Source organism: Oncorhynchus masou, unplaced genomic scaffold, assembly GCF_036934945.1.
Source record: "Oncorhynchus masou masou isolate Uvic2021 unplaced genomic scaffold, UVic_Omas_1.1 unplaced_scaffold_3791, whole genome shotgun sequence".
Classification (NCBI taxonomy): domain Eukaryota; kingdom Metazoa; phylum Chordata; class Actinopteri; order Salmoniformes; family Salmonidae; genus Oncorhynchus; species Oncorhynchus masou.
The window spans coordinates 19657-33621 of NW_027010193.1; the positions used below are offsets into that span (position 1 = coordinate 19657).

At 43.5% G+C, this 13965-nt stretch overlaps 1 protein-coding gene across 1 annotated transcript; it reads right to left on the reverse strand.

Annotated features, from left to right (window-relative positions):
- Nucleotides 1–206: 206 nt before the first annotated feature.
- On the reverse strand, nt 207–11764 carry LOC135534674 (lysine-specific demethylase phf2-like). Its single transcript, XM_064961591.1, has 7 exons — nt 11593–11764; nt 5840–5981; nt 5407–5593; nt 3553–3715; nt 857–944; nt 430–536; nt 207–235 (listed from the first exon to the last, which is right to left on the reverse strand). Exons 1-7 carry the CDS (start codon nt 11762–11764, stop codon nt 207–209), a joined length of 888 nt encoding a protein of 295 aa, XP_064817663.1.
- Between the last annotated feature and the right edge of the window lie 2201 nt (nt 11765–13965).

Sequence of the window (13965 nt, forward strand, 5' to 3'; positions counted from 1 at the left end):
CCACTAGAGGAACAGGAAACGGACCAGCACCACGAGGGGAACAGGAAACGGACCAGCACCACTAGAGGAACAGGAAACGGACCAGCACCACGAGGGGAACAGGAAACGGACCAGCACCACTAGAGGAACAGGAAACGGACCAGCACCACGAGGGGAACAGGAAACGGACCAGCACCACTAGAGGAACAGGAAACGGACCAGCACCACTAGAGGAACAGGAAACGGACCAGCACCACTAGAGGAACAGGAAATGGACCAGCATCACTAGTGGAACAGGAAACGGACCAGCACCACTAGAGGAACAGGAAACGGACCAGCACCACGAGGGGAACAGGAAACGCATCACAAGCAAAGGAAAAGGAATGCAGAGGAAGACTGAAACCAAACCTGAAAGACCTAATAGTTGTAGAAAGAAAAAATGTGATGTACCTTTGAACCTCTCCAGCAGGTGGCGTCCCACGTACCAACAGGCCGTCTCAAAGTTGGGGAACGGAGTCAGACAGTTGACCTTCAGACGCTTCTCCACCTCATATGCTCTGTGGAGGAAAACACACTTTAAATTATTTTTTAAAGGGATAGTTCACCTAAAATGGCATATTGGTTTCCTTACCCTGTAAGCAGTCTATGGACAAGATATGCCAGCAATCCTATATTTGGTTTAGGTTCTCTGGCACGGTTTCCACATGCTAACATTTTAGCATTTGTAGCACAAATCCCATTCAAGTCATGGGACCAATATGAGCATTTCTTCATGGGCGTTAATTAAAAACATAGGCCAAATCAGGAAGTGCAGTTGACCTTAAAAGCTACAGTCTAAGCTACAGGAGGTCCTCGTTGATACTGATGATGTGCTCACCTCATCTGCATCTCAACACTCAGGTTGTGGACAAAGTGTCCAGAAAAGGCCAGAGTGTCCACTGGAGTCAGAACTGCGTTGATCCAACCTGGAAACAGACACAGTATACACACATTCTACACTTCTATTCTCAATGTGACAACATCAGAACAGGTCTGATTCTATTCCCAATGTGACAACAGGTCTGATTCTATTCCCAATGTGACAACATCAGAACAGGTCTGATTCTATTCCCAATGTGACAACAGGTCTGATTCTATTCCCAATGTGACAACATCAGAACAGGTCTGATTCTATTCCCAATGTGACAACAGGTCTGATTCTAGTCCCAATGTGACAACATAAGAACAGGTCTGATTCTAGTCCCAATGTGACAACATCAGAACAGGTCTGATTCTATTCCCAATGTGACAACATCAGAACAGGTCTGATTCTATTCTCAATGTGACAACATCAGAACAGGTCTGATTCTATTCTCAATGTGACAACATCAGAACAGGTCTGATTCTATTCCCAATGTGACAACAGGTCTGATTCTATTCCCAATGTGACAACATCAGAACAGGTCTGATTCTATTCCCAATGTGACAACATCAGAACAGGTCTGATTCTAGTCCCAATGTGACAACATAGGAACAGGTCTGATTCTATTCCCAATGTGACAACAACAGAACAGGTCTGATTCTATTCCCAATGTGACAACAGTTCTGATTATATTCCCAATGTGATAACATAAGAACAGGTCTGATTCTATTCCCAATGTGACAACATCAGAACAGGTCTGATTCTATTCCCAATGTGACAACAGGTCTGATTCTATTCCCAATGTGACAACAGGTCTAATTCTATTCCCAACGTGACAACATCAGAACAGGTCTGATTCTATTCCCAATGTGACAACAGGTCCGATTCTATTCCCAATGTGACAACATCAGAACAGGTCTGATTCTATTCTCAATGTGACAACATCAGAACAGGTCTGATTCTATTCCCAATGTGACAACAGGTCTGATTCTATTCCCAATGTGACAACATAAGAACAGGTCTGATTCTAGTCCCAATGTGACAACATCAGAACAGGTCTGATGTTATTCCCAATGTGACAACAGGTCTGATTCTAGTCCCAATGTGACAACACAAGAACAGGTCTGATTCTATTCGAAATGTGACAACAGGTCTGATTCTATTCCCAATGTGACAACATCAGAACAGGTCTGATTCTAGTCCCAATGTGACAACATCAGAACAGGCCTGATTCTAGTCCCAATGTGACAACATCAGAACAGGTCTGATTCTAGTCCCAATGTGACAACATCAGAACAGGCCTGATTCTAGTCCCAATGTGACAACATCAGAACAGGTCTGATTCTAGTCCCAATGTGACAACATCAGAACAGGTCTGATTCTAGTCCCAATGTGACAACATCAGAACAGTTCTGATTCTAGTCCCAATGTGAATGTGGTGACAACATAATAATAGGTGTGAGAATAACTAATCTAGCCCTGAACAGATTTCTGATTCTGATGTGATGGTTTGAAGATTTCTTGTCCCTGATTCAGAGTGCACTAACCTGATGGTATGAATAGGATCTGTCCCTACTTCAGAGTGCACTAACCTGATGGTCCCTACTTCAGAGTACACTAACCTGATGGTATGAATAGGATCTGTCCCTACTTCAGAGTGCACTAACCTGATGGTATGAATAGGATCTGTCCCTACTTCAGAGTGCACTAACCTGATGGTCCCTACTTCAGAGTACACTAACCTGATGGTATGAATAGGATCTGTCCCTACTTCAGAGTGCACTAACCTGATGGTCCCTACTTCAGAGTGCACTAACCTGATGGTATGAATAGTGTCTGTCCCTACTTCAGAGTGCATTAACCTAATGGTCCCTACTTCAGAGTACACTAACCTGATGGTATGAATAGGATCTGTCCCTACTTCAGAGTGCACTAACCTGATGGTCCCTACTTCAGAGTACACTAACCTGATGGTATGAATAGGGTCTGTCCCTACTTCAGAGTGCACTAACCTGATGGTCCCTACTTCAGAGTACACTAACCTGATGGTATGAATAGGGTCTGTCCCTACTTCAGAGTACACTAACCTGATGGTATGAATAGGGTCTGTCCCTACTTCAGAGTGCAGTAACCGGATGGTATGAATAGTGTCTGTCCCTACTTCCGAGTGCACTAACCTGATGGTCCCTACTTCAGAGTACACTAACCTGATGGTATGAATAGCGTCTGTCCCTACTTCCGATTGCACTAACCTGATGGTCCCTACTTCAGAGTGCACTAACCTGATGGTATGAATAGGGTCTGTCCCTACTTCAGAGTGCACTAACCTGATGGTCCCTACTTCAAAGTGCACTAACCTGATGGTATGAATAGGGTCTGTCCCTACTTCAGAGTACACTAACCTGATGGTCCCTGCTTCAGAGTACACTAACCTGATGGTATGAATAGGGTCTGTCCCTACTTCAGAGTGCACTAACCTGATGGTATGAATAGGGTCTGTCCCTACTTCAGAGTGCACTAACCTGATAGTCCCTACTTCAGAGTGCACTAACCTGATGGTATGAAAAGCGTCTGTCCCTACTTCAGAGTGCACTAACCTGATGGTCCCTACTTCAGAGTGCACTAACCTGATGGTATGAATAGGGTCTGTCCCTACTTCAGAGTGCACTAACCTGATGGTATGAATAGGGTCTGTCCCTGCTTCAGAGTACACTTGTAACACTTGTCCACCTGGTCAGCGAAGAACATCTCAGTGTGATTGGCTGAGGACCTCCAGCGCTCGTACAACGATAGGTTGGCTGACGTGGGCTTGATCAGGAAGAAGATCTTCTCTCCCTGGAAACAACAACAACATCAAGACAGAACAAGAGCTCCTTTCAACAGCAGGCCTGTATTCACAAAGCATTTCAGAGTAGCAGTGCTGATCTAGGACCCTGTTCATGTAATCTTATTCATTGTGATCTAAAAGGCAAAACTGATCCTAGATCAGCACCCCAACTCGGAGACATTTTGTGAATACATGTCCACGACTGTTCCTATTCATTCTACGGCTAATTTCATTCTTGCTATGTTTTCTAATACACCTCTAGAATTCTTCCTTGAGAAGTGCATTGGAAAAGGTGTACCTTTCAAGTAGAACCCGGTATGAGGGAGGACAATGACCCCATTGTCCAACAGGACAATGACAGGACAATGACCCTAAGCACACAACAAGACAACGCAGGAGTGGCTTCGGGACAAGTCTCTGAATGTCCGTTGTGGTCCAGCCAGAGCCCAGACTTGAACCCGATCAAACAGTGACGCTCCCATCCAACCTGACAGAGCTTAAGAGGATCTGCAGAGAAGAATGGGAGAAACTCCCCAAATACAGGTGTGCCAAGCTTGTAGCGTCATACCCTAGAAGAATCACGGCTGTAATCACTGCCAAAGGTGCTTCAACAAAGTACTGAGAGAAGGGTCTGAATACTTATGTAAATTTGATAATTCAGTTTGTCTAAAAACTTGTTTTTGCACTATAGATTCAATGGTTGTAAAGATGGAGGTCTCTCCATAATAAAGAGATGCTCTGCTTTTTTGACATCACACTCCACAAAGCAAGTCCTGCTCTAGTTTTATCGTATCTTGATTATTGTCCAGTCATATGGTCAAGTCCTGCTAAGAAAGACTGCCGCTGGCCCAGAACAGAGCGCCACGTCTTGCTCTTCATTGTAATCAGAGGACTAATATAAATATTATGCATACCAGTCTCTCATTGGCTAAGAGTAGAAGAAAGACTGACTGTGACACTTCTTGTCTTTATAAGAACATTTAATGTGTTGGAAATTCCAAATTATTTGCATAGTCAACTTACACACAGTACTGACACACATGTTGACACACATGTATGTTGTGTGTATGTACTGACATGTATATTGTGTGTATGCACTGACATGTATATTGTGTGTATGTACTGACATGTATATTGTGTGTATGCACTGACATGTATGTTGTGTGTATGCACTGACATGTATGTTGTGTGTATGCACTGACATGTATATTGTGTGTATGTACTGACATGTATATTGTGTGTATGCACTGACATGTATATTGTGTGTATGTACTGACATGTATATTGTGTGTATGCACTGACATGTATATTGTGTGTATGTACTGACATGTATATTGTGTGTATGCACTGACATGTATGTTGTGTGTATGTACTGACATGTATATTGTGTGTATGCACTGACATGTATGTTGTGTGTATGTACTGACATGTATATGAAACTGAGAAATGCACACACACACACACACTACATGTTAATGTACACTACATGTTAATGTATGTCAATTGTAAAGTATTTAGACTGTAATGTATTTTTAATTATGTATCAGACCCCCAGCTAAAACTAAAACTAGCTGTCACCATTGGCGTCGGCTAATGGGGGATCCTAATAAATGACATTAAAACCTTGAGTATGTTGTACCAGACATTACAGCACCTTAATAAAGTTAATTCATCAATAAGGTGATTAACTGTGTCATACCTTGAGTACGTGGTACCATACGGATGCCCCTCCACACTCGATGTGGAAGTCAGTGTAGCTGTCTTTAACACCGATCAGACAGTACTTAGTGACTTTAGGTTTCCCCAGGAGAGCATCGTCTGGCCAGTAGTTCTCCACCCACGACAACCTCCGCACAATCTGAGGGCTCTCCACTATACTGTCCATTCTGAGAGACAGAGAAATAAACACTATTCAAATCATGCCACAACAATACCATAAAAAAACATACCATAAATACATAGGGGTTAATATTAACATTATAATATCATTATCATCTTAATGGTGTTTAATAATAATGACATTAAAATACTGTTTAGTATGATCTGTATCAGAGAAAGTCAGGAGAAGTGTTGTGCTGCACAATGTGTATCATGAGAACACGTGTCTGTGTACCTCTTAGGTGTGTGCCTACCGTTTGTCAGAGAACTCCAGGTTGATAATGTTTAACACTTTCTTCCTGTTGGTGCTGTAGTAGTAATCTACAAAGTCCTTGAGCTTCATCTTACTGTCAGTCTGCTTGGTCACATCTATCACATCCACACCCACATCTGGACCTGGGAGTGATGAATACAAACAGTTAAATGCACCTTAATTAAACATTAAAGACACAAGAAAATCAATAGTGAGCAGGTCTTTAAATGGCAGTGAGTTGATGAGATGTGTTGCTAACTTGTCTGCTCAGTATAAAGGAGAAGTAGCAGATGTGTGGCTAACTAGGCTGCTCAGTATAAAGGAGAAGTAGCAGATGTGTTGCTAACTAGGCTGCTCAGTATAAAGCAGTAGAAGTAGCAGATGTGTTGCTAACTAGGCTGCTCAGTATAAAGCAGTAGAAGTAGCAGATGTGTTGCTAACTAGGCTGCTCAGTATAAAGGAGAAGTAGCAGATGTGTTCCTAACTAGGCTGCTCAGTATAAAGGAGAAGTAGCAGATGTGTTGCTAACTAGGCTGCTCAGTATAAAGCAGTAGAAGTAGCAGATGTGTTGCTAACTAGGCTGCTCAGTATAAAGCAGTAGAAGTAGCAGATGTGTTGCTAACTAGGCTGCTCAGTATAAAGGAGAAGTAGCAGATGTGTTGCTAACTCGGCTGCTAAGTATAAAGCAGTAGATGTAGCAGATGTGTTCCTAACTAGGCTGCTCAGTATAAAGGAGAAGTAGCAGATGTGTTGCTAACTAGGCTGCTCAGTATAAAGGAGAAGTAGCAGATGTGTTGCTAACTAGGCTGCTCAGTATAAAGGAGAAGTAGCAGATGTGTTCCTAACTAGGCTGCTCAGTATAAAGGAGAAGTAGCAGATGTGTTGCTAACTAGGCTGCTCAGTATAAAGGAGAAGTAGCAGATGTGTTGCAAACAAGGCTGCTCAGTATAAAAGAGAAGTAGCAGATGTGTTGCTAACTAGGCTGCTCAATATAAAGGAGAAGTAGCATATGTGATGCTAACTAGGCTGCTCAGTATAAAGGAGAAGTAGCAGATGTGTTGCTAACTAGACTGCTCAGTATAAAGGAGAAGTAGCGGATGTGTTGCTAACTAGGCTGCTCAGTATAAAGGAGAAGTAGCAGATGTGTTGCTAACTAGGCTGCTCAGTATAAAGGAGAAGTAGCAGATGTGTTGCTAACTAGGCTGCTCAGTATAAAGCAGTAGAAGTAGCGGATGTGTTGCTAACTAGGCTGCTCAGTATAAAGGAGTGGAAGTAGCAGATGTGTTGCTAACTAGGCTGCTCAGTATAAAGGAGAAGTAGCAGATGTGTTGCTAACTAGGCTGCTCAGTATAAAGCAGTGGAAGTAGCAGATGTGTTGCTAACTAGGCTGCTCAGTATAAAGGAGAAGTATCAGATGTGTTGCTAACTAGGCTGCTCAGTATAAAGCAGTAGAATTAGCAGATGTGTTGCTAACTAGGCTGCTCAGTATAAAGGAGAAGTAGCAGATGTGTTGCTAACTAGGCTGCTCAGTATAAAGGAGAAGTAGCAGATGTGTTGCTAACTAGGCTGCTCAGTATAAAGGAGAAGTAGCAGATGTGTTGCTAACTAGGCTGCTCAGTATAAAGGAGAAGTCGCAGATGTGTTGCTAACTAGGCTGCTCAGTATAAAGGAGAAGTAGCAGATGTGTTAGTCACAAGCATGAGTGTGTCAGCAGAGATCAAAACTGACAGCGCCGATCTCTGGTGGACAAATCATATTACTACTTGTTCCTCTCAGCAAAGTTGTAACCTCCAGGGGTGGCCAACCTGGCGATACGAGTATTTGTAATCGTATCTGTAAATTGACAGTTGATATAGGGTGACCACAATTTAAATACACTAATGTGGGACAACAGAATGATTTTTCAGAACATTGTGAGAAATGGGGGCTATGGCAACACATAACTGAGGTGCAGGTAGAATAATCTTTCGCCGAGTGCAAAGTTGGTGATGCAGAAATGAGAGACTACAGGTGCGGCTGTTATATGAAAATTTGGACAAGGAAACATTTCTGGTTGATCTCAGAGAATGTAAAAAAAGGAAGGGAAATAAAACAGGACTGAGAAGCAACAAATATAGTGACTGAGCAACTAATAAGAATGGAGAGCCGAACACATTTGACATAATGACCTGATATCTATCATCTAATACTGCTATGTGTAGCTGATATCTATCAGTCTAATACTACTATGTGTAGCTGATATCTACCAGTCTAATACTACTATGTGTAGCTGATATCTACCAGTCTAATACTGCTATGTGTAGCTGATATCTATCAGTCTAATACTGCTATGTGTAGCTGATATCTATCAGTCTAATACTGCTATGTGTAGCTGATATCTACCAGTCTAATACTACTATGTGTAGCTGATATCTATCAGTCTAATACTACTATGTGTAGCTGATATCTATCAGTCTAATACTGTTATGTGTAGCTGATATCTATCAGTCTAATACTACTATGTGTAGCTGATATCTACCAGTCTAATACTGCTATGTGTAGCTGATATCTATCAGTCTAATACTACTATGTGTAGCTGATATCTACCAGTCTAATACTACTATGTGTAGCTGATATCTATCAGTCTAATACTGCTATGTGTAGCTGATATCTATCAGTCTAATGTCTCAGCCTCCAGTATTTATGCTGCAGTAGTTTATATGTCGGGGAACAAGGGTCAGTTTGTTATATCTGGAGTCCTGTGTGAATCTAAGTGTGCGTTCTCTAATTCTCTCCTTCTCTCTTTCTTTCTCTCTCTCGGAGGACCTGAGCCCCAGGACCAAGCCCCAGGAACATGCTCCAGGACTACCTGACATGATGACTCCTTGCTGTCCCCAGTCCACCTGGCCGCACTGCTGCTCCAGTTTCAACTGACCTGAGCCCTAGGACCATGCCCCAGGACTACCTGACATGATGACTCCTTGCTGTCCCCAGTCCACCTGACCGTGCTGCTGCTCCAGTTTCAAATGTTCTGCCTTATTATTATTCAACCATGCTGGTCATTTATGAACATTTGAACATCTTGGCCATGTTCTGTTATAATCTCCACCCGGCACAGCCAGAAGAGGACTGGCCACCCCACATAGCCTGGTTCCTCTCTAGATTTCTTCCTAGGTTTTGGCCTTTCTAGGGAGTTTTTCCTAGCCACTGTGCTTCTACACCTGCATTGCTTGCTGTTTGGGGTTTTAGGGTGGGTTTCTGTACAGCACTTTGAGATATCAGCTGATGTACGAAGGGCTATATAAATAAATTACATTTTATTTGATTTGATTTGACATTGGCCTATGTCTCCTCTCGAGCTGCATGGAATATCAGATCTCAACAATGATTGGAGAAGTGTTCATCACCAGTAAACTACCACATCCTGATGATACATCTTTTCAACATGACAGACAGGTTGGAATGTCAGAGAGAGACAGGTCGGAATGTCTGACTGAGACAGGTCGGAACGTCTGACTGAGACAGGTCGGAACGTCTGACTGAGACAGGTCGGAACGTCTGACTGAGACAGGTCGGAACGTCTGACTGAGACAGGTCGGAACGTCTGACTGAGACAGGTCGAAACGCCTGACTGAGACAGGTCGGAACGTCTGACTGAGACAGGTCGGATTGTCTGACTGAGACAGGTCGGAATGTCTGACTGAGACAGGTCGGAATGTCTGACTGAGACAGGTCGGATTGTCTGACTGAGACAGGTCGGATTGTCTGACTGAGACAGGTCGGAACGTCTGACTGAGACAGGTCGGAACGTCTGACTGAGACAGGTCGGAACGTCTGACTGAGACAGGTCGGAACGCCTGACTGAGACAGGTCGAAACGCCTGACTGAGACAGGTCGGAACGCTGACTGAGACAGGTCGGATTGTCTGACTGAGACAGGTCGGAATGTCTGACTGAGACAGGTCGGAATGTCTGACTGAGACAGGTCGGAATGTCTGACTGAGACAAGTCGGGAACGTCTGACTGAGACAGGTCGGATTGTCTGGCTGAGACAGGTCGGATTGTCTGACTGAGACAAGTCGGGAACGTCTGACTGAGACAGGTCGGATTGTCTGACTGAGACAGGTCGGAATGTCTGACTGAGACAGGTCGGAATGTCTGACTGAGACAGGTCGGATTGTCTGACTGAGACAGGTCGGATTGTCTGACTGAGACAGGTCGGAACGTCTGACTGAGACAGGTCGGAACGTCTGACTGAGACAGGTCGGAATGTCTGACTGAGACAGGTCGGAATGTCTGACTGAGACAGGTCGGAATGTCTGACTGAGACAAGTCGGGAACGTCTGACTGAGACAGGTCGGATTGTCTGGCTGAGACAGGTCGGATTGTCTGGCTGAGACAGGTCGGATTGTCTGACTGAGACAGGTCGGATTGTCTGGCTGAGACAGGTCGGAACGTCTGACTGAGACAAGTCGGGAACGTCTGACTGAGACAGGTCGGATTGTCTGGCTGAGACAGGTCGGAATGTCTGACTGAGACAAGTCGGGAACGTCTGACTGAGACAGGTCGGATTGTCTGGCTGAGACAGGTTGGTATGTCTGATGAAAACAGGTTGGAATGTCTGACTGAAATGTATTGATAAAATGCAGGACATGATTGTTTGGTTGCCAACTTAATGGCCCAACTTAATTAGCATTTCATATTTTTTACCTACCCTTGCCCCGCTTGTTATTTATTTTTATCTGTTATTTAACTTGGTAAGTCAGTTAAGAGCAAATTCTTATTTTCAGTGACTGCCTTGGAACAGTGGGTGAACTGCCTTGTTCAGTGGCAAAACGACAGATTTCTACCTTGTCAGCTCTGGGATTTGATCTTCCAACCTTTCGGTTACTGGTCCAACGCTCTAACCACTAGGCTACCTATGTCAGAAATTTTGCACATTGATAGCTTATTACATATTATGCACATTGATAGCTTGTTAGATATTATTCACATTGATAGCTTATTAGATATTATGCACATTGATAGCTTGTTAGATATTATGCACATTGATAGCTTGTTAGATATTATGCACATTGATAGCTTGCTGGCAAATGTCCTCGCCTATTGATGTATCATAGTAGCAGGCTAACAGGAGGCAAAAGTAATCTAAATGATCAGGCTAATAGGAGGCAGAAGTAATCTAAATGATCAGGCTAATAGGAGGCAGAAGTAATCTAAATGATCAGGCTAATAGGAGGCAGAAGTAATCTAAATGAGCAGGCTAATAGGAGGCAGAAGTAATCTAAATGAGCAGGCTAATAGGAGGCAGAAGTAATCTAAATTATCAGGCTAATAGGAGGCAGAAGTAATATAAATAATCAGACTGAATCAGGCCAAGAGAAGTGATTGTGTGAAATTATGAAGCGAATGGATGGAGAAATATACAGTATCGCTCTATCCAATCAGAGCAGCATGATCAACGAACAGCCCGCCCTTCTCTTTACAGACAGGCAAACTAGCCACCTGAGTTATTTAGACAACTTAGCACCTCGCTCTGGATTGAGTGATATGAAAAGCTGTGCGCTGGCACCAGCAAAAGCATTTTGTAAAGAGAGAGAGGGGGAGGAGCATCTGATGGAGATCAGTAAAGTAGGCCTACATAACTTACTGTAGGAAAACAATTAGTTATTTAGAGACATAGGTTCAGTCATTACCGACGGAAATGTAGAACGTGGACATCCCCAAGTATTACTGAAGCTGTTAGAGCAGTAGACAGAGACAGGACTATACGTACCAACATGGTTCTCCACATCATTGATGTAGAAGGTAGGAGCGGGCATGGACATCCCCAGACCGTCCTTCTTCAGAACCAGGATCGGTTCGTTAAAACCAACCTCTTCCAGGTAGTCCATCGTCAGCTGACTGCCGTTCAGCTTCACCACAATGTCCTCAGAGCTGTAAGACATAGATTACATTACAGTGCCTTCAGAAAGTATTCATACCCCTTGACTTATTACACATTGTGTTACAGCCTGAATTCAAAAATGGTCTAAATTGTTTTTTTTCCTCACCCATTTAAACATAATGACAAAGTGAAAACATGTTTAAATGTTTTTGCAAATTTATTGAAAATTAAATACAGAAATACTATTCACAACACTGAGTCAATACATGTTAGAATCACCTTAGGCAGGGACTACAGGTGTGAGTTATTTCTGCGTAAGTCTCTAAGAGCTTTCCACACCTGGATTGTACAATATTTGCACATTATTTATTTTTTATTCTTCAAGCTCTCACAAATTGGTTGTTGATCATTGCTAGAAGGCCATTTTATTTGTATTTGTATTTATAATGGATCCCCATTAGTTCCTGTCAAATCAGCAGCTACACTTCCTGGGGTTTATTATGGATCCACATTAGTTCCTGCCAAGGCAGCAGCTACTCTTCCTGAGGTTTATAATGGATCCCCATTAGTTCCTACCAAGGCAGCAGCTATTCTTCCTGGGGTTTATTATGGATCCCCATTAATTCCTGCCAAGGAAGCAGCTACTCTTCCTGGGGTTTAGATAGTAGCTACTAACAATTGGATACCACAAAATTGGGCAGAAAAGGGATAAAAAAATGTACATTAATTTCTTTTTTAAAGATGTCTGAGTGTTGGAGCATGCCCCTGGCTATCTATCAGTAAATGGTGTCTGAGTGTTGGAGCTTGCCCCTGGCTATCTATCAGTAAAGATCTGAGTGTTGGAGCTTGCCCCTGGCTATCTATCAGTAAAGATGTCTGAGTGTTGGAGCTTGCCCCTGGCTATCTATCTGTAAAGATGTCTGAGTGTTGGAGCTTGCCCCTGGCTATCTATCTGTAAAGATGTCTGAGTGTTGGAGAGTGCCCCTGGCTATCTATCTGTAAAGATGTCTGAGTGTTGGAGTGTGCCCCTGGCTATCTATCAGTAAAGATGTCTGAGTGTTGGAGCATGCCCCTGGCTATCTATCTGTAAAGATGTCTGAGTGTTGGAGCATGCCCCTGGCTATCTATCTGTAAAGATGTCTGAGTGTTGGAGAGTGCCCCTGGCTATCTATCTGTAAAGATGTCTGTGTGTTGGAGCGTGCCCCTGGCTATCTATCAGTAAATGGTGTCTGAGTGTTGGAGCTTGCCCCTGGCTATCTATCAGTAAAGATCTGAGTGTTGGAGCATGCCCCTGGCTATCTATCAGTAAATATCTGAGTGTTGGAGCATGCCCCTGGCTATCTATCAGTAAATGGTGTCTGAGTTTTGGAGAGTGCCCCTGGCTATCTATCAGTAAAGATATCTGAGTGTTGGAGCTTGCCCTGGCTATCTATCAGTAAATGGTGTCTGAGTGTTGGAGAGAGCCCCTGGGTATCTATCTGTAAAGATGTCTGTGTGTTGGAGCGTGCCCCTGGCTATCTATCAGTAAATGGTGTCTGAGTGTTGGAGCATGCCCCTGGCTATCTATCAGTAAAGATCTGAGTGTTGGAGCATGCCCCTGGCAATCTATCAGTAAAGATGTCTGAGTGTTGAAGAGTGCCCCTGGCTATCTATCAGTAAAGATGTCTGAGTGTTGGAGCTTGCCCCTGGCTATCTATCAGTAAATGGTGTCTGAGTGTTGGAGCATGCCCCTGGCTATCTATCAGTAAAGATGTCTGAGTGTTGGAGCATGTCCCTGGCTATCTATCAGTAAAGATGTCTGAGAGTTGGAGAGTGCCCCTGGCTATCTATCAGTAAATGGTGTCTGAGTGTTGGAGCATGTCCCTGGCTATCTATCAGTAAATGGTGTCTGAGTGTTGGAGAGTGCCCCTGGCTATCTATCAGTAAAGATCTGAGTGTTGGAGCATGCCCCTGGCTATCTATCAGTAAAGATCTGAGTGTTGGAGAGTGCCCCTGGCTATCTATCAGTAAATGGTGTCTGAGTGTTGGAGAGTGCCCCTGGGTATCTATCAGTAAAGATTTCTGAGTGTTGGAGCTTGCCCCTCGCTATCTATCACTAAATGGTGTCTGAGTGTTGGAGCATGCCCCTGGCTATCTATCAGTAAAGATCTGAGTGTTGGAGCATGCCCCTGGCTATCTATCAGTAAAGATCTAAGTGTTGGAGCATGCCCCTGGCTATCTATCAGTAAAGATGTCTGAGTGTTGGAGCTTGCCCCTGGCTAT